The sequence below is a fragment of the Ranitomeya imitator genome, chromosome 4 (genome assembly GCF_032444005.1).
Source record: "Ranitomeya imitator isolate aRanImi1 chromosome 4, aRanImi1.pri, whole genome shotgun sequence".
Taxonomy (NCBI): Eukaryota; Metazoa; Chordata; class Amphibia; order Anura; family Dendrobatidae; genus Ranitomeya; species Ranitomeya imitator.
The window spans coordinates 41,620,187-41,640,546 of NC_091285.1; the positions used below are offsets into that span (position 1 = coordinate 41,620,187).

At 45.0% G+C, this 20,360-nt stretch overlaps 1 protein-coding gene across 4 annotated transcripts in view; it reads right to left on the minus strand.

Annotated features, from left to right (window-relative positions):
• Positions 1-20,360, minus strand: part of RNF213 (ring finger protein 213) — a 297,165-nt gene that overhangs the window by 205,532 nt on the left and 71,273 nt on the right. For all 4 annotated transcript variants that reach the window (XM_069763592.1, XM_069763594.1, XM_069763593.1 and 1 more), the window contains exons 7-9: positions 19,053-19,255; positions 16,471-16,739; positions 13,769-14,028 (exon numbers count right to left, since the gene is read on the minus strand). In XM_069763592.1, the coding sequence (XP_069619693.1) occupies positions 13,769-14,028; positions 16,471-16,739; positions 19,053-19,255 (732 nt within the window). The remainder of the gene's footprint in view (positions 1-13,768; positions 14,029-16,470; positions 16,740-19,052; positions 19,256-20,360) is intronic.

Here is a 20,360-nt window from a genome sequence, read left to right on the forward strand (position 1 = left end):
CTCCCTGACACATTATTTATATAATATATATATATATATATATATATATATATATATATATATATATATATATATATATACCTATTATATGTGTACACATTTATTCTACCTATTCTAATGTCAGCTGTCAGTGTGATTTTACTGTACACCGCACTGAATTGCCGGCTTTTCTCTCTAACAGCGTTGCGTATTCCTCGCAAGTCACACTGGTGGTCCGTGTGTAATCCGTATTTTTGGGGCTTCCATAGACTTTCATTGACGTTTTATTTGCGCAATATGGTGACAAACGCAGTATGCTGCGATTTTCTACGGCCATAGAAAGCCGTATAATACTGATCAGTTTAATACGGCAGATAGGAGCAGGGGCATAGAGAATAATTGTACCATATTTTTTGCGAGTTTTACGGACGTAGTTTCTGCGCTCTTACGTCCGTAAAACTCGCAAGTGTGACGCCGGCCTTATAGCGCACATAGTTACAGCTGCAGCCGCCGGCTTCCAGCACACATAATACTTACCTTCCCTGTGCACCCTCGCTGCATCTTGTGCAGATGCCAGCATATTCACCCTTCTCCACTCCCATAAGCGTGGAGTGAATATTCATTACTTTAATGTGTGGGGACACGTGATCACTCGGCCGGAAGAGCTGCTGGCGCAGGAACATGATGCAGCAAGGGAGCACAGGGAAGGTAAGTATGCTGGCCTTTTTTTTTTTTTTAATAGGAACCATGTATACAAGGATAGGGAATAAGGAGCCATGTATACAGGGATGGGGATAAGGAGCCATGCATATAGGGATGGGGAACCATGCATACAAGGACAGGGAAGGGGAGCCATGCATACAAGGATGGGGAGCCATGCATACAAGAACGGGGACGGGGAGCTATGCATACAAGGACGGGGAGCCATGCATACAAGGACGGGGAGCCATGCATACAAGGATGGGGAGCCATGCATACAAGGATGGGGAGCCATGCATACAAGAACGGGAACGGGGAGCCATGCATACAAGGACGGGGAGCCATGCATACAAGGACAGGGCTGGGGAGCCATGCATACAAGGAAGGGGAGCCAAGCATACCAGGATAGGGATGAGGGGACAATGCATATCCGGCTTATACTCTAGTCAATAAGTTTTTTGTGGCAAAATTAGGTGCCTCGGCTTATATTCGGGTTAACTTATACTCGAGTATATACAGTAATCATTAGATCAATACGGAGAAGTTTCAGGATGTGAGAAAGGGGTTAATTTGAAATTTGCTCATGCTTTGATGTGCTGACATTCAGGTGGTCTTTTATTATTCACTGGCATGTTAGGAGACTGAGAACAAGTGCCGCAACCCAGTAGCAGATGCATTAGCCATTGTACAGAGGGAGAGCAGCAACCAAGGTGAGAATGCCAGCTCCTCATAGTGGTAAGTCTTATTATAGTGCCCCTCTCTTATGCCCCTCCTTCCTTGGCTTATAGAGAAATTATTCATGAATAGTGATGAGCAAATGTGCTCAGATTAGGTGTTATCCGAGCATGTTCATATGCTAACCAAGTGTCTTCGGTGTGCTTGAAAAATATATTTGATTTCCCGTAGCTGCATGTCTCGCGGCTGTTTGACAGCCTCAACACATACTGTGTCTTTTACACATGACATGGGATTCAGTGGATAAGGTGTGAAGGTAAGTAACTGTGCTTTCTCATTTTAAATAAAGGAGTCTGCATCATTATTTAAATTAAAAGATTTTATTTCTGGCTGTCTTTTTTACATTCTAACTATGGGGTTAGTAATGGGGCGTCTTATAGATGAATCGCCATTACTAACCTGGGGCTTGATTTCAGCGGCCATAAAACAGCTGACATCAACCCCACAATCATTAGCCCACTTGCCACCGCACCAGGACATGTGGGAAGAGCTGTGCAAAGCACCTGATAACGAGAATCTAATAGATGCGTCTTCTCTGGGCGGCTGCAAGCAGCTATTTTTAGGCTGGGGGGGTAATATATATGGCACCTTAGCAGTCTGAATACCAGCCCCCAGCTGTCTGCTTTATCTTGGCTGGTTCTCAAAAATGGGAGGAATCCTATGCTTTTTCTTTTTAATTATTTCAATAATTTAAAAAAACGGCTTGGGGACCCCTCTATTCTTTATAACCAGCGAGGATAAAGCTGACAACTCAAGAGTTGTAGCCAGCTGTCAGTTTTGTCTGTGATGGTTATCAAAAATAGAGGAGACTCCCACATCATTTTTTTGTACATTTATAGCACAGGTGTCAGATGATGAATACTCTTATCGGCAGCACCTGCTCTTGCTGCTATCAGCGACAGCAGGCATAGGCTGAGTAGTACTCTCATCAGCTGACGCCTGTTACTGACTGTAACCTTTTGACTGCTAGTCACAGCTGCTGGCTCAGTTCCTCGGACAGCACGGGAACTGCAGCTTTTTGAGCCGAGGCCACACCCTGATTAGTGACACAGATGGCTTAAAGGGTGCGGCCTCGTTCCATACAAGTGTATGGAGAGTAAGGCCGCACCCACTGGCCGGGGGTATGTTTACCTCATACATACCCTCCGTTCTCGGGTCTCAAACTGGTGAATCCCAGCAGAGCATAGTGCGTGCACGGGGGGGGGGGGGGGGGGGGGGGGGGGGGGCTCGAGTATTCAGAAGTCTGCAGTCAGAGTTATCGGTTTCGACCGGACAACTCCTTTAAATGCTTCCAATTCTTCCTTCTTTTTGGAATTGTTACTAATTGTACAGTGAGAATATAGTTTAGCAAAATCTCCCATCCTTCATGGACACATCTGTCCTTTAGAACATCCAGCCGTTGGACCTTTCCTACCCTCTTTTTGATTCCATTAAAATCTGAATTTCTGAAGTCCAACCTTAAAGTTTGAGTCCTCGCAGGTCTTCTTCCTCTTGTAATCCAGGAGGATAGCATGATCGCTGCCTCCTAAATTCCCAGCTACCTTTCCTTCCTCAACCATTTCCTCCATGTTCGTAACAATTAGGTCCAAGATGTTCTTTTTTTTACTTTTGAAAGATAAAGTTGCCAGCGAGAGAAGATAAGAATTTTCTGGACCCATTACTTTTGCCGTGAGAGATTCCCAACAAATATCTGGATATTTAAAATCTCCAATGATCACTATGTCATACTTTTTTTTTAGAACAAAGACACCGGATTTAAAAAGATTTCATCCATATCTTCAGTCTGTACAGGAGGCCTGTAGTAAACACCTACAATAGTGTCCATTATGTATTTTCTCTATTTGTATTCTTACCCTAACAGTTTCTACAGAGCTACCATTCTCTGAAGCTTGGATGTGGAGATACATACTTCCTTAACATACAATGAACACATCATCTCCGCTTGTTAAGCCAGTTTCACATAAATATGTTGCAGCCTTTTACATTTGTATTCCAGTCGTGTATCATCCCACCAAGTTTCAGTGATGCCTAGGACATCACATCTCTCTTCCAGTGCTAGCAGCTCCATTTCACCTTGTTTGTTTCCCATGCTCTGTCCTTTATATAGAAACATTTTAGTTTGTAGTCAGTTTCTCTTGCTCCCGTATTTTCATCCAGAATTTGTGGTCTTTGCTCTTTATTTCCACTTCTAAAACGTTCTCAAAAGAATTCATTAGATGCATACTTTTTTCTGGCTGTATATTTCCCATTCCATATTGCTCTAGTTGTTTACACCCAGAATCAAGGAAAGCCAGTAGTGAGAGTGTGTAACAAGGTTGAGAGTTTCTCACACTCCAGAATGACCTGCAAGCTTGGAAGACAGTCGCCATAAGAGTATCTGTCTGCACAGTGATTAAAGAGCAAAGATTTTACATGGGGAAGTGGGAAACCTCGGTGCTACTCTAAGAACACTGCAAGGCGTTATAAATGATGCTACAGTTTGATTCTTAAGAGTCAATAGATCATTAAATTAATTTTGGAAAATAATTACCAATCTATTTGATGAGCATTCAATCGTTGCAATGGCTGTTTATAAACTTTGTTCTCTAGAATTACACAATCCCCAATGCTGTAATCATTCCTTGCTAGAAAGCTTAGGAAAAGTAGAGGAGGACCTAAAGATTTTTCTTAGTGCTTATTCAGAAATACGTGGAAACCAGTCTGAAATCATACCACGATGTACGGACTGGTCACAGGTCTCCTTAAAGGAGTATGACAGCTTCACGAATTTCAATGAGGCTGTGATGCTCAGGTCGGGTGACCTGTGGCTAGTCCATGCATTTTGGTCCAAGTTCAGACCAATTTGCACAGATATCTGAATGAGCCTTTAGTCTCTTTTTTGAGGGGGAAAAAAAACTGCCACAGATGAAGCAATCAACTGCAGAAAGAAAGGCATGGTGGGATCTGAACAATTAAGAGCTGTGGCCAAAGAGAAGGCATATTTTATCACCTGTAAAAAAGCCAACTCCACCAGTCGAACTTCTGAAATTGAACCATTTCCTGGTGAGGGGCATTAGGGGCACCACATAACAGGACAGCACAAATAAGGGATAAAAACTGATGCTAGATTGCAAATCCCAAGTATAGTTAGATGGCTTTAAGGGGAAGGTGCCACCAGTTTTCTCGTATTTTGTTTTTTTGTGAAATTAAGCTTAAAATAGTAATTAAAATGTATTAATGCAATGTTTGCACTGTTTGCAAACATTTCTATATGAAAAATATTATATATTTTTCTACAAATATACATATTTACCACTAGGGGGAGCATTTTCCGTTTTAGACCTCAAGCAGCTATAGTAAGATTTAGCAGCTCTGCCCCAGGGATATTAGACCACCCAAAAAGGGAGGGAAATGGTGATGTCAGCAGTTACTGCCCCAACAGTAAGAATGAAGAGCAGCATCACAGGGCAGCACCATTTTGTGTGTGACTGCCCTGTGACCTGCTATCACCAGCAGTTACTGCATCAGAGGCACAGCTTGTTTACAGAGGAGCAGAACACAGTGGGCTCAGCAGCATCTGGACCCAAGAAGAGTGAAGACATGTGATGTGCATGGAGCAGCATTGGGAGCTGTGTGGGAGCTCCAGCTCTGCAGTGAATAGCCAGGCATTATGGAGGGAGGGGAGAGATGCATTGTATGGCTCAGGCCGGGGTCACACTAGACCGCAATACGGACGAGTGCAATGCGATAAAAAAATCGCATAGCGCTTGTCCCAATGTTAATCTATGGGGCAGCTCCCATCATCCGATATTTTCTCGGCCGTATTCAGGATCCGAGTGAAATCACAGCATGTGGCAATTCTCAGCGTATCTCGGCCGAGAATCGACAATGAAAGTCTATGGGGGCGAGAAAAAATAGCACAGCACACGGACCATCAGTGTGACGTGCGAGAAATTCTCAGGCATTGGGCAGGTGACAGGAAAGGCTCAGCCATTATTTGCTCATTTTGCAAGTGTGTGAGAAAATCTCACCATACGGATGTCACACGGATGCCAAACGGATCATTGGATGCGAGAAAATCGCATCCTCGCACTGCACACGGATCACTGTTTTGGTAACATTTGTGCGATTCTCGTCCATCAAAAACGGACCGTTTTTTTATACGTTCTGTGTGTCCCCGGCCTAAGAGTGACTGATAGGAGAGAAAGAGACGTGAAGTATGATGAGTGAGACACATATGGAGTGTGATGGGGAGATGCACCTTGAGGCTGTGTGCACACGTTCAGGATTTTTCGCATTTTTTTGCGTTTGTTCGCTATAAAAATGTGATAAAAACAATTTAAAAATGCATACATATGCATCCCATCATTTATAATGCATTCCGCAATTTTTGTGCATATGTTGCGTTTTTTCTGGGGGAAAAACGCATCGCAGTAAAAAACGCAACATGTTCTGCGCATGTCGTGTCTCCTCCTTTGATGTGGGCTCCGGCGGTGAGCCCACATCAAAGTCACGACATGTCGGCTGTTTTGTACAGCTGACATGTGCGCGCAATAGCGGCAGGTGAAATCGCAATTCACCCGCCGCTATTAACCTGTTAAATGCCGCTGTCAAATGCTGACAGCGGCATTTAACTACCGCTTCCAGCCGCGCGGCCAGAAATGGGCGTATCGTCCACCCCCGTCACATGATCAGGGGTTGGCGATGCGTCAGGATGGTCACCATAGAGGTCCTTGAGACCTCTAAAGCTACTGATGCCGGCCTGCTGTGAGCGCCTCCCTGTGGTCAGCGCTCATAGCAAGCCTGTAATTCAGCTACGGAGCAGCAATCTGATGATCGCTGCTATGTAGCTGAGTCGATCGAGTTGTGCCAGCTTCTAGTTTCCCATGGAGGCTATTGAAGCACGGCAAAAGTAAAAAAAAATGTTTTTAAAAATATGAAAAAAAAAAAAAAAAAAAGTTTAAATCACCCCTCCTTTTGCCCCATCAAAAATAAAACAATAAAAAAATCAAACCTACACATATTTAGTATCGCCGCGTTCAGAATCGCCCAATCTGTCAATAGAAAAAAACATGACTGACATGTGCCCGCAATAGCGGCAGGTGAGATCGCGATTCAACCGTTCCTCTGTATGTGTTTTCCGTCCGGCGGAAACAGCTGTTTTGACGGATCCTGCAAAAAACGGATGAAACGTGTGGCCACCCGGCTCTAATACAACTCAATGAGAAAATAACGGATCCGGCGAATAAAAACTGATCTGGCAGAAAAAAAGTAAATTGTGGAAAAAAACGGATCTGGCGTGAAAAAACGGATCCGGCGGAAAAAACTGATCTGGCAGAAAAAAAAGGAACTTGTGGGAAAAAAAACGGATCCGGCGGAAAAAAACGGATTAGGCGGGAAAAAAAGGATCCGATGGAAAAAAAACTGATCTGGCAGGAAAAAAAGGAAATTGTGGAAAAAAACGGATCCAGCAGGAAAAAATGGATCCGGCGAAAAAAAACGGATCCGGCGGGAAAAAATGGATCCGGTGGAAAAAACGGATCTGGCGGAAAAAAACGGATTCTGCAAATGTGCTCGCAGGATGCGTTTTTTTCCCATAAACTTGTATTAGCGACAGATCGTGACGGATGGCCACACGTCGCGTGGTCGCGTCCGTCGTGCAACGGATCCGTCGTGTTTTGGCGGACCGTCGGCACGAAAAAACGTTCAAGTGAACTTTTTTTGTCCAGCGCGTCCGCCATTTTCTACCGCGCATGCGCTGCCAAAACTCCGCCCCCTCCTTCTAGACTTCAGAATGGGCAGTGGATGTGTTGTAAAACTGCATCCGCTGCCCACGTCGGGCACAAATTTCACAACGTACGTCGGCCCGACGCATAGCGACGGACTCGTACCGACGCAAGTGTGAAAGAGGCCTTTGTGAGGGTTGAATTTAAAAAAAAAAAAAAAAAAACGCGTGGGCGCCCGTGCAATTTTCTGCGCCAGAGGGGGAAAGCCGACGGCCGGAGGCCAATATCTGTAGCCTGCTATGAATATCAGCCCGCAGCTGTCTGCGTAGCCTTTACTGGCTATTAAAATAAAGGGACCCCCAAAAAAAAATTGCGTGGGGTCCGTCCCCCTATATTTTATAGCCAGAAAGGCTACGCAGACAGCTGCAGGCTGATATTCATAGCCTAGAGAGGGGCCATGGATATTGCCCCCCCCCCCCCCCCCCACCCCCCAGGCTACAAATACCAGTCCGCAGCCGCCCCAGAAATGGTGCATCTGTAAGATGCGCCAATTCCGGCACTTAGCCCCTCTCTTCCCACTCCCGTGTAGCGGTGGGATATGGGGTAATGAAGGGTTAATGTCACCTTGCTATTGTAAGGTGACATTAAGCCGGGTTAATAACGGAGAGGCGTCAATAAGACGCCTATCCGTTATTAATCCAATAGTAAGAAAGGGTTAAAAAAAACACGCACACATTAGGAAAAAAGTATTTTAATATTCTTCGTTTCACCATACTTACCATACTTCAGCGCCTGCAAAAAACGTAAAATAATAAACCGTATACTCCCTATCCGCCGTAGTCCAATTAATATCGAGTGTCCCACGACGATCTCCCCTATAGAACAGTGACATCGGGTGATGTCACTTTTCTATAGGACCCTCATTGACACACTGACAGGAGACAATGGCTCCTACAGTGCATCACTGAGAGGTTACCTTAGGACAAGGTCTCACTTTATGGCAATTGATGCCTGGGAAAATTTCTCATACACCAATGGCATAAAGTGAGACTAGGGACTTTTTTTTTTACAGCGGCGGAGGAATACAGTGGTGGAAGGATACCTTCCTGCTGTCATTGTGTTCCTGGAGCCCCTAGAGAGCAGTCGCATTATCTGATGCTGCTGCTCTCCACGGGAGATCGTCGTGGGACACTCGTGGATTTCTGCGGACAGGGAGTATAATGGTTGTTTGTTTTTTTAATATTTTTTTTACAGATGACACTGGCTTCGGGGAACAAAGTGACAAGTAATGGTGAGTATGAAATCTATGTTTAATGAACTGTATGTCTATATGTATGTAATGTATGAATGTATTGTATGTAGCATGTATGTATGGAATATTTTTTTTTTTCATTCAACACATTAGCCGGATGATGGGACTATTGCTGTCCCATAATTGGCTAATGTGTCAATCACTGTCATTGTAGCAGGCATCGTCCGATGGGACTTGTAGTCCCATCGGACGATGCCTGCATACACGCATAGAGACCCCCCCACGCTGCACAGAGACCCCCCCCACGCCGCACAGAGGCCCCCCACGCCGCACAGAGACCCCCCCACGCCGCACAGAGATCCCCCGACGCCGCACAGAGACCCCCCCACGCAGCACAGAGACCCCCCCACGCCGCACAGAGACCACCCCACGCCGCAGAGACCCCCCCACGCCGCACAGAGACCCCCCCACGCCGCACAGACCCCCCCACGCCGCACAGAGATCCCCCACGCCGCACAGAGGCCCCCCCACGCCGCAGAGACCCCCCCACGCCGCACAGAGACCCCCCATGCCGCAGAGACCCCCCACGCCGCAGAGACCCCCCCACGCCGCACAGAGACCCCCCACGCCGCACAGAGACCCCCCCACGCCGCACAGAGACCCCCCACGCCGCACAGAGACCCCCCACGCCGCACAGAGACCTCCCCACGCCGCAGAGATCCCCCACGCCGCACAGAGACCTCCCCACGCCGCACAGAGACCCCCCCATGCCGCAGAGAACCCCCCCACGCCGCAGAGACCCCCCACGCCGCACAGAGATCCCCCACGCCGCCCAGAGGCCCCCCCACGCCGCACAGAGACCCCCCACGCCGCACAGAGACCCCCCCACGCCGCAGAGACCCCCCCACGCCGCACAGAGACCCCCCACACCGCACAGAGACCCCCCCACGCCGCACAGAGAGCCCCCCACGCCGCAGAGACCCCCCCACGCCGCACAGAGACCCCCCACGCCGCACAGAGGCCCCCCCACGCCGCACAGAGACCCCCCACGCCGCACAGAGACCCCCCCACGCCGCACAGAGACCTCCCCACGCCGCAGAGATCCCTCATGCCGCACAGAGACCTCCCCACGCCGCACAGAGACCTCCCCACGCCGCACAGAGACCCCCCCACGCCGCAGAGACCCCCCACGCCGCACAGAGACCCCCCACGCCGCACAGAGATCCCCCGACGCCGCACAGAGACCCCCCCACGCCGCAGAGACCCCCCCACGCCGCACAGAGACCCCACCACGCCGCACAGAGACCCCCCCACGCCGCACAGAGAGCCCCCCACGCCGCACAGAGAGCCCCCCACGCCGCACAGAGAGCCCCCCACGCCGCACAGAGACCCCCCACACCGCACAGAGACCCCCCCACGCCGCACAGAGACCCCCCCCCCCATGCCGCACAGAGACCCCCCCCCCCCCCCCACGCCGCACAGAGAGGGAGAGCGACACAGGGGGAGAGTGCAGTTTACCGGAGATCACTGGGACTCTGTGCAAGTGGGGAGGCGGAGACAGAGCAGGGGGAAGCACAGGGCAGAGTGTGAGAGCAGAGGATGTGTGCCCAGGATGTGCAGTGCCTGGAGTACAGAGGAGAAGTGAGGGCTTCTTCTCTCCTGTGATAGAGAGTAAGTGGAGCTCGGCAGATAGCACAGGGCTCTAATAAAATGGCAGCTAGTCACACCTACAGCAGTGAGTTGTGCAGCCCACAGAGGCGTGCCCAGCTCACTGCTAATGCTGCTGCAATGTTACAGATAGGGTCCGAGCCGGTCTATTATCTCCTATGTCCATGGGGTGCCGAAATCTGACACTGATAGTGCCCTGCTACTGCTGCAAAACCAAGATGTCAGCCCCCAGTGCATTCTTTCTACTCATATATCACACGAAATCTGTTTTACATGCATTCAAATCTGGGTTATAACAGCATGTTATGCTACATTACATTGATTAATTAATGATCTACAAACGCGGTACCTTCCCTTTAAGATCCTGTGAAAAAGGCCTAAACCTCAACAAACAACCTCAAATCTTCGGGTCTTGATCTTAAATTATTTACTTATAAACCATAAACAAGTCTAAAATTCAAAAATGCATTTTGCATATTGGCAATTTTTGTGAAGCACTGGAGGAACAATTAAGACATGCTGTTGATAAGAGGTAAGGAAAATCTAAAAGGCATTCATTATAAAGATCAATGTGAATTAAGCAAATTAAAAAGCCGCTGTAGAATAAATGTGGCTTAATTAAAATACGTCTTTCGCCTCAAACAGTCATCAGATGCATAAAAAGTTGTCAGACCAAACAGATTTAAATGGGGATGAAGAGGGACTCATACTCGTTCTATCACATCGTTGAGACCGTCTAGATGCAGACTTTGCAAAATAGGAGAAAAAGAAGTACCCTTGAGAAAGCTGCGTTTGTGCCAACAAAACGCGCGTCAGGACTGACATCCGTCCTTGGGGGTCACCACCTCTCCAATTCAAAAGCCTTGGCAAGATTGTCCCCTCGCATTTTTATGTGTTACCTTGTGTGATTTGTGCCACTTTACTTGATGGGGCACGCTTTTCCGTGGTCTTCCACTTACTATGGCTATGTACTAATGCCTGATATTTGGCATTGCTGAGGTGGTGACCTTATTTCCTGTCTGTATCTTCTTGGAGTATGTGTTACTTTACATATTGTGATTTACTTGATCTTTTGATTTATACTGTTTTTTAGTAAAATTATCACCTGGTACTCCTTTTTCTCCTATTTTGCTATGTTTCTTGGAGTTGGTGTAGCTGTTTTAGGGTGGGCTACCACAGGTGCCCCATTTCCTAGCATTTGATATGCAGCTGGGTTGGTTATTATTAGGTGCAGACTTTGCAATTTATAAATCCATCAGGATTCTTTTTTATTTCAACATCTTTTGTACCATCTTTCCACCATTACTCTAAAGCAACATGCCCGCTGCCTTGGGGTCATCCTTGATTCTGACCTTTCATTCACCCCCTACATCCGATCACTGGCTCGCTCTTCTTACCTGCATCTCAAAAACATTTCTAGAATTCGCCCTTTTCTTACTTTCGACTCTGCAAAAACTCTTACTGTTTCACTTATTCATTCTCGTCTGGACTATTGTAACTCTCTACTAATCGGCCTCCCTCTTACCAAACTCTCCCCGCTCCAATCTGTCCTGAATGCTGCAGCCAGGATCATATTCCTCACCAACCGTTACACCGATGCCTCTACCCTGTGCCAGTCATTACACTGGTTACCCATCCACTCCAGAATCCAGTACAAAACTACTACCCTTATCCACATAGCACTCCATGGCTCAGCACCACCCTACATCTCCTCCCTGGTATCAGTCTACCACCCTACCCGTGCCCTCCGCTCCGCTAATGACCTCAGGTTAGCATCCTCAATAATCAGAACCTCCCACTCCCGTCTCCAAGACTTTACACGTGCTGCGCTGATTCTTTGGAATTCACTACCTAGGTTAATACGATTAATCCCCAATCCCCACAGTTTTAAGTGTACCCTAAAAACTCATTTGTTCAGACTGGCCTACCGTCTCAATGCATTAACCTAACGATCCCTGTGTGGCCTATTTATAAAAAAAAAAAAAAAAAGTTCCTCGCATCATGTTCTCATACACTTTATGCAGTATTAGCCCTCTGTGTCTGTACTGCTACATACTTAGGCAGTTAACTGGTTCATGCAGCTTTACATGAACACCTGAGCCTTACACTATGGCTGGTCCGAATAACTAAAGCAATTGTTATCATCCACCTCTCGTGTCTCCCCTTTTCCTCATAGTTTGTAAGCTTGCGAGCAGGGCCCTCATTCCTCCTGGTATCTGTATTGAACTATATTTCTGTTATGCTGTAATGTCTATTGTCTGTACAATTCCCGTCTATAATTTGTAAAGCGCTGCGTAATATGTTGGCGCTATATAAATAAAAATTATTATTATTATATTATTATTATTTTGTATATTTTGGATATGATGACCAATTTGCTCCAGTGGGGTAACTGACTACATCAGAATTATTATTATTACGTTTGATGGACATGTGCCATGAAATATATTTTTTGTATTGTGTCTGTGGCCATTCATATGAGATCATAGGATTTGTATTTTGCTTGCCGAAACATTGGCACACACGTTTTTAGTGCAACTTTATTTAAAACATGACAAACCAAAAAGGGACAAAAACCACAGTGTCACAGCACTAAAAAAGGTATGAAAAATAGGGATTTTTGTGTACTCACCGTAAAATCCTTTTCTCCGAGCCATTCATTGGGGGACACAGACCGTGTGGTCTTAAAGGCACATGACCAGTATTCACTGGTCTTAAGGGCACATGTTCCGAGCCACAGAGAGTTCACAGAGGGATTCAATCTCTGGGTCAGAGAAACCATGGGTTGCGGTTAGTGACAAAGTCCACTGAGGGGGTCTAGGTATTCTGAGATAACTGGGATCAGCGGCGGAGGGCTCCAGAGCTCAGTTAGGGTGACCAGCTTTGGATTGAACATGTGCCCTTAAGACCAGTGAATACTGGTCATGTGCCTTTAAGACCACACGGTCTGTGTCCCCCAATGAGGCGAAGGAGAAAAGCAATCTAATTTAGCCATTAAAGAAAACTATATGTGATATTTGCGCTAAGTTCACCTATAATAAGTCATAAATAGTTAAAATACTGGGAAATGTCATAAACAAGGTTCCCCATACAGGACTGTGATTAACAAGATGTGTTTACCTTAATATCTTAATAACTTAACTATTTATGGCTTCATATAGGTGAACTTAGCGCAAGTATCACATATAGTTTTCTTTGATTAACCACTTCTGGGACGATTGGGAGTGATTTCGTCCATATATTTGCTGCTTATTCACCTGGAGCAACTAAGCAGCGCCGTATGGTTCATTTTTAGACTAATGCAGAAATTCTGCAACATCAAAAACTCATTACTCATTGTGGGAACGTAGCGTAGTTATACCAAAACTAGTTCATCTCTAAACCATGTAAATACTTTTCTGCCCAATGATGACAGAAGTATTCTAGGAGTGATGCATTTATTGGCTAACCAGAAAATAATATGTTTGCAAGTTTTCAGAGCACAGTGGCTCCTTCTTCAGGCAAGAAATTAATCTATTTGTAAACCTGCCTGAAGAAGGAGCCACTGTGCTCTGAAAGCTTGCAAACATATTATTTTCTTGTTAGCCAATAAAGGTATCACTCCTTGAATACTTCTGTCATCATTGGGCAGAAAAGTATTCACATCGATTTTTCTGGCTTACATGGTACCACAATACAATTTGTAATTGTACATCATCTCTAAACCATTAAAGATATTAGAAAAACTTACCCTTGGAAGTTACTGAACAGAGTCTTTGCATTCTTAAGTTCATCAATCAACTTTTCTCTCGGCATTTCATCCAAGCACAGGACACAGCAGATGTTTGCTAAATGCTCTTTACTAACAGAAAAGGAAAATGTCTGAACAATCCGGAGGCAGACTATTCCTGCAATTATTCTGTTCAGCTTCACGTTAATTTCCTGCTGATTATTTTTATTGATGAAGGGGTCACAGAATTTATGGAGCAAAATATTCATCAAATATTGAACCTAAGTTACAAAAATAGTTATCAGTATCATCAAATGAAATCAGAATATTTTTTTTTTATTTTTTTTTTTCAGAAACGATTTGTACTTGTAAAATAAATTATTTAAAAGATCATATGTAAAGTCGATGTGGATCCTACCAATGGGACTCGAGTACATCTCGAGGAACGGGCGCTATCCTGTGCCGATCCAGAAGAATGCATCCAGAAGAGACGGAGATTAGTGGTTTCTCATGCACGATCTGCATATGAAACTACTACTTATTCCTTTTAAATGATTCTTCAATAGACATTTAAGATTTGACCTCTATCTGAGCTGGATACATTCTCTGTGCTACATTTCTGAGCTGCGGAGTATATCATGTAAACCTGGTGAGCGGGCCCTATTCTGTTCATTCTAACGTATGGTGTAGTAAGGAGGTGGTCAGAAGTTGTATTCATCAGTATGGGAATGACTTTCCACTGACAGCAGGACGTCATGATGCCCCCTCCTTAAAACAGATGCAAATTTGGTTATAGCAGCACAGCTCTTGATTATAGCCAACCCACTCACAAAGTGGAAATGTACATTTGAATGGTTATTCCTAAAATTGTAGTGTAGTCTCGTTATTCCGCACATACAGCATTAATCATGTGTGCCAATAAAACCAAATTTTAAATCTGATTTGCAACTAATGAGGACACATTTATAAGATTATCTCAGCACAGGAACATTTTACTTAAACACATCCAATTGTGGAAATTATCATTATTCCAAGATCTATTGATTAAAATGAACTTCGGTTAGTTGGAAAACTCCTTTAATAAAACTCTTATCCGTGTTGCTGCACAGCTTGGCTACGTTCACATTTGCGTTGTGCGCTGCTGCGTTGGCGACGCAACGCACAACGCAAACAAGAACGCATGCAAAACGCATAGTTTTGCGACGCATGCGTCCTTTTTTTACCGGATTTTGGACGCAAAAAAAATGCAGCTTGCTGCGTCCTCTGCGCCCTAACGCTTGCGGCAAAAAAGACGCATGCATCGCAAAACGCATGCAAACGCATGTCCATGCGCCCCCTTGTTAAATATAGGGGCGCATGCGTCGCTGTGGCTGCGCCCGACGCAGCCCGGCAGAACGCTAATGTGAACGTAGCCTTAGATAACCCTAACCCTAAGGTATTCTATTGTCAGCTCAGCTGTGCACGCAGATGAGTGCATGGTCAAGCTCAGAAAATATCCATGAACCACCAATCAAATGTGGAATTTGGAAATAGTAATGAATATTGGTCAAATAGAAGGTCACAAAAAAACGGCTTGTTGAGATCCATCTATCTCTATCACAAGAGCCGTGGTGGGGAGGTAGTCTGAAGCAATGAGAAGATGCAGCAGATAAGAATAAGACTGCATAGATAAACAGAAGGAGTGTAAAAAGAACCAAAGGTACAAAAGGAAATGATTGTACTGTATATTACCAATAGTCATGCAGATAATATTCTTTGTAAAATGAATATTGTGGTAATAACCTTTTTAAATGCCATTGCATTTAAGATCAAAGTCATCTAAATTCCTTGTCAAACGATGGAGGGAAGAAGGATCCAACATGCCAATTCCTTTGTTCCCATTGGAGATTGACTATAAGCTGATTCACTTGCTACTTTACCCCAAAAATTGCTGTAATGTCTAAAAGAGACGGTCGACTGTACGGAAATTTGGACTGTACATACTTTGGTTCATGAGAAGTGAGAATGCAATGAACCTTAGGAACAAGAAACATCCTTGTGCCGAGTGGTCTGGCTGACTTCTCACCCACACTATGAGATAGACTTAGCTGCACGCCTTTCTGTGCCTCAGTAGCTTGTGGTGCTTGCATTTCACTCCTGCCGAATTCCTTCTTCACGTATAAACAATGTACAGTTACAGTTTGGAGGAGCGTGTTTTCATTGCGAAAACCTATTTCAAAGTCCTTGTAGAAGTGCCAAAGTGATTTTCTAAAGAAGTTTGAAGATCAAAATCCGCCCTCCAAACCATGTTATTTTGTCACTGTTGATTGAGCTGGAATATACAGGAACGTAACTGCATGGGCATGATGGAAAATGTCCAAAAATGTCAGAGGAAACAATTCAAGATGTGAAACAGCGACTTCCGGCATCACCACGTAAATCACTGCAGAATGCATGAACGTTACAGGCACTCCAAGAGAACATACAGTGAGAATCTCAGGCTATGACCCCAGGCGTCCTGCGTACGCATTCAACAATATGGGATGGCACATGTAGCTGTGCTTGGTGCTTGGCTGTGAACATTTTAAACATCTGCTTTAAACCATCGGTTTCTCATGGACCAAGGTATGTACAGTCAAAATTTCAGTATGATAGATCATCTCTTTTAGAAGTTACAGAACTTAATGTTACCACTGCCATTCGAATATTTTCTACATTTTAATGAATAACTCCACAATAAGTACCTTTTCTTTGCCAAAATCACGGTCACGCCATTGATATGATGTCAAATTGGGATGTGTAGACACGTGAAAGAATTGTTTCAGTTGATCAAAAAAGCCAGACAAATTGATCTCATCACAGGTCGCAAGAATACTGTAGATGCTGCTGAGCATGATTTCACCAGCCTTCAGTTTTGCTTTGCGAACGGATTTGTCTTCATCTTTCCAGAACTTGAATTTTTCTAACACACTCTCGTTTTTTTTAAGGCACACATCATCATACTGATGCCACTCTGAAAAGTGAAAAAAAAAATCATTAATTTCATGTGAAGTCAAATTTACCTTCCTGAGAATAGTAACAGTCTGAATAAGGTTTTGGTGACAAGATTTTTAGCAATACGAACTCATACATGACGTCGGAGAACAATACTCGGGAGAGGCCCGTCCAAAGCTACCAGCACCATCACAATGCTTTCTGCCTTGATTGGCTTGGGAACTCGGGTTAGTGCTTGCACACACGGCCTAGTGCTGTGTGATGGGGGCAGTGGATCTGGTCTTCAGCCTCTTGATAATCCAGGCTTTGGTCGCAGGGTGGATTTTTGGCATGTTGTCAGAGCTCAAGTTGCAGTTCAAGTGAAGGTCTGGGGTGATGGGTTTCTTTTTATATATATACACACACACACACACACACACACACACACACACACACACACTAATTAACAGATCATTTACTGAGCACAGGTGAGGATGTAAACTAGGATTGGGTGCATTATATGACCAGGCGACAAAACTTTTGTCTTGCCAAAATCTGGCCATTCTGTGTCCATTAACTGATCAATATTTCTGCATTGATGCAAATTTATTTTCTTAACCTAAACCACCTTTCGGAGGGTTTCAGCTTTCAAAAGAATAATTTATACAACCAATGGATTATAAGCTTTTATTTACATAACATGGATAAGCGACATAACTTCTGTCAGGGAGTGTATATGGGTTTTGCAGACTCGACATGTATGGTAATTTAAATTATTATTATCCTGCCAATAGTAAGGATATGACAAAGATGTGGGAGTTTTCATCTACTATATAAAGCTGAATATGTGTGTGTGTGAGTGTGTATGTGTGTATGTCCGGGATTGGCATCTGCACCGTCGAAGCTACAGCCACAAAATTTTGCACAGTCACACGTCTGGACCCCGAGAGCGTCATAGGCTATATTGTCAGGCGAAATTTTAACCCCGCGCGTTCCAATTCACCAAACAATTTTGCCCCTATCTACATAATGGGGAAAAAAGTGAAAGGAAAAGTGCTGGAGGCGTCGCAGCTACAGAAACAAAATTTTGCACAGTCACACGTCTGGACCCTGAGAGCGTCATAGGCTACGTTGTGAGGTGAAATTTTAACCCCACGCTTTCCAATTCACCAAACAATTTTGCCCCTATCTACATAATGGGGAAAAAGTGAAATGAAAAGTGTTGGAGGCGTCGCAGCTAAAGCCACAAAATTTTGCACAGTCACACGCCTGGACCCTGAGAGCGTCTTAGGCTATGTGCACACTTTGCAGATTCCACTGCGGATTTTTCCGCAGCGGAATTGCAAAATCCGCAGTGAAAACCCATCGCGGTTTTTACTGCGGATTTATCGCGGTTTTTACTGCGTTTTCTTCTGCGGATTTTCAACTGCAGTTTTCTATTGGAGCAGCTGAAAATCCGCAGAAAAGAAGTGACATGCTGCGGAATGTAATCCGCAGCGTTTCCGCGCGGATTTTTCTGCAGCATGTGCACAGCGTTTTTTGTTTCCCATAGGTTTACATTGAAATGTAAACTCATGGGAAACTGCTGCGGATCCGCAGCGGTCAAATCCGCTGCGGATCCGCAGCAAAATCCGCAAAGTGTGAATATAGCCATAGGCTATGTTGTGAGGTGAAATTTTAACTCCGCGCTTTCCAATTCACCAAACTATTTTTCCCCTATTTACATAATGGGGAAAAGTGAAAGGAAAAGTGTTGGAGGCAAATTGACAGCTGCCAGATGTGAACAAGGGGGACTTAAAGAATGAGAGCGATGGCGCCAAAGAGTATATACCGTACAGTTGCTAAGGTGGGGCCCTGACATGAGATACTCACTACACACGGGGATATGAACACACACACAAAATGCGCCACACACTACCACGTGCTTGAACACATATACCACCCTCAGCACACATTTCACCACACATACACCAACCTCGCCACATAAAAGTCCAAACACAAAAGTCGCCGCTCAAAACTCACCACGCGCAAAACTCGCCACATGCAAAAAATAGGCTCACGCAAAACTCGCCACAAGTGCAAAACTCACCTCATGGAAAACTCGCCACACGCAAAACTTGCACATGCGGAAAAATTGCCACATGCACAAAAGTTGCAACACATGCAAAAGTTGCCTCACACAAAACTTGCGTGATGGGAAAATAAGAGAAGTGAGGTGCTATAACTAACCACAGATATTTACTATGCCCAGGCAACGCCGGGCTCTTCAGCTAGTTAATACTATATATTAGTTAATCATTATGTATATAAAATTTAGAAAATATATTATAACATGGTATATGCAGAATCTCACCTCCTTTAAAGACACCGTTTTGTGGAATAAAAAGACAACGATTGACGACTTCTGAGCTGTCTACATTTTCAGAGTAAATGTACTCATATTCTTCCTTTCGTTTACTGTGAATAATAACATACTTGTATGGAATCCTTTTGTCCAGATTGTCCCTGGAAACATGAGTGTGTCCTTCATACAAAAATCCAAAGTCCTTGATCTCTCTGCAAATAAAAATGAAATACATAGATGAATAAAGAAGTAAATTAAGAATTCTAGGTTTGTTTGTTTATTTTAATTAAAAGAATATTAATTTTTAGCAATTCTTGGCTGATTTCATTCATAAAGTATTGTGTACTGTGACCACGTTAGTGGGTCATGTTTCAAAAACCATTAACCACCTCCGCACCAAGGTCAATTTTCATTTCTCTCTCACTTCATTGGTGGATACAGGAAACCATGGGTGTATGCTGCCACTAGGAGGCTGACACTATGTGCAAAAAAATTAGCTCCTCCCCAGCAGTGTACACCCCATCAACAGGCACTAAGTTAAAGGGAACCTGTCACCCCGAAAATCGCGGGTGAGGTAAGCCCACCGGCATCAGGGGCTTATCTGCAGCATTCTGGAATGCTGTAGATAAGCCCCCGATGTTACCTGAAAAAGGAGAAAAAGACGTTATATTATACTCACCCAGGGGCGGTCCCGCTGCTGGTCAGGTCAGATGGGCGTCTCTGGTCCGCTGTGGCGCCTCCCATTTTCATTACAAGACGTCCTCTTCTGATCTTCAGCCACGGCTCCGGCGCAGGCGTACTTTGCTCTGCCCTCTTGAGGGCAGAGGATAGTACTGCAGTGCGCAGGCGCCGGAAAAGTCAGAGGCCCAGCGCCTGCAGGGCAGAGCAAAGTACGCCTGCGCCGGAGCCGTGGCTGAAGATCAGAAGAGGACGTCCTGTAATGAAGATAGGAGGCGTCGCAGCGGACCAGACGCCCATCTGACCTGACCAGCAGCGGGACCGCCCCTGGGTGAGTATAATCTAACGTCTTTTTCTCCTTTTTCAGGTAACATCGGGGGCTTATCTACAGCATTCCAGAATGCTGCAGATAAGCCCCTGATGCCGGTGGGCTTACCTCACCCGCGATTTTCGGGGTGACAGGTTCCCTTTAACCAGTTTAGTGTCAGTAGGAGGTAGACACGGGTCTCTCACTAGTCCCATATCTACCTCAGTTTTCTTCGTTATCCAGTAATTTTTTCCCTTTTATTTTTTACAGAATTTTTTCTCCTCTACCTCTGGAGGGAAGCAGTGAGAACAGTCACACTGTTCTCACAAGAA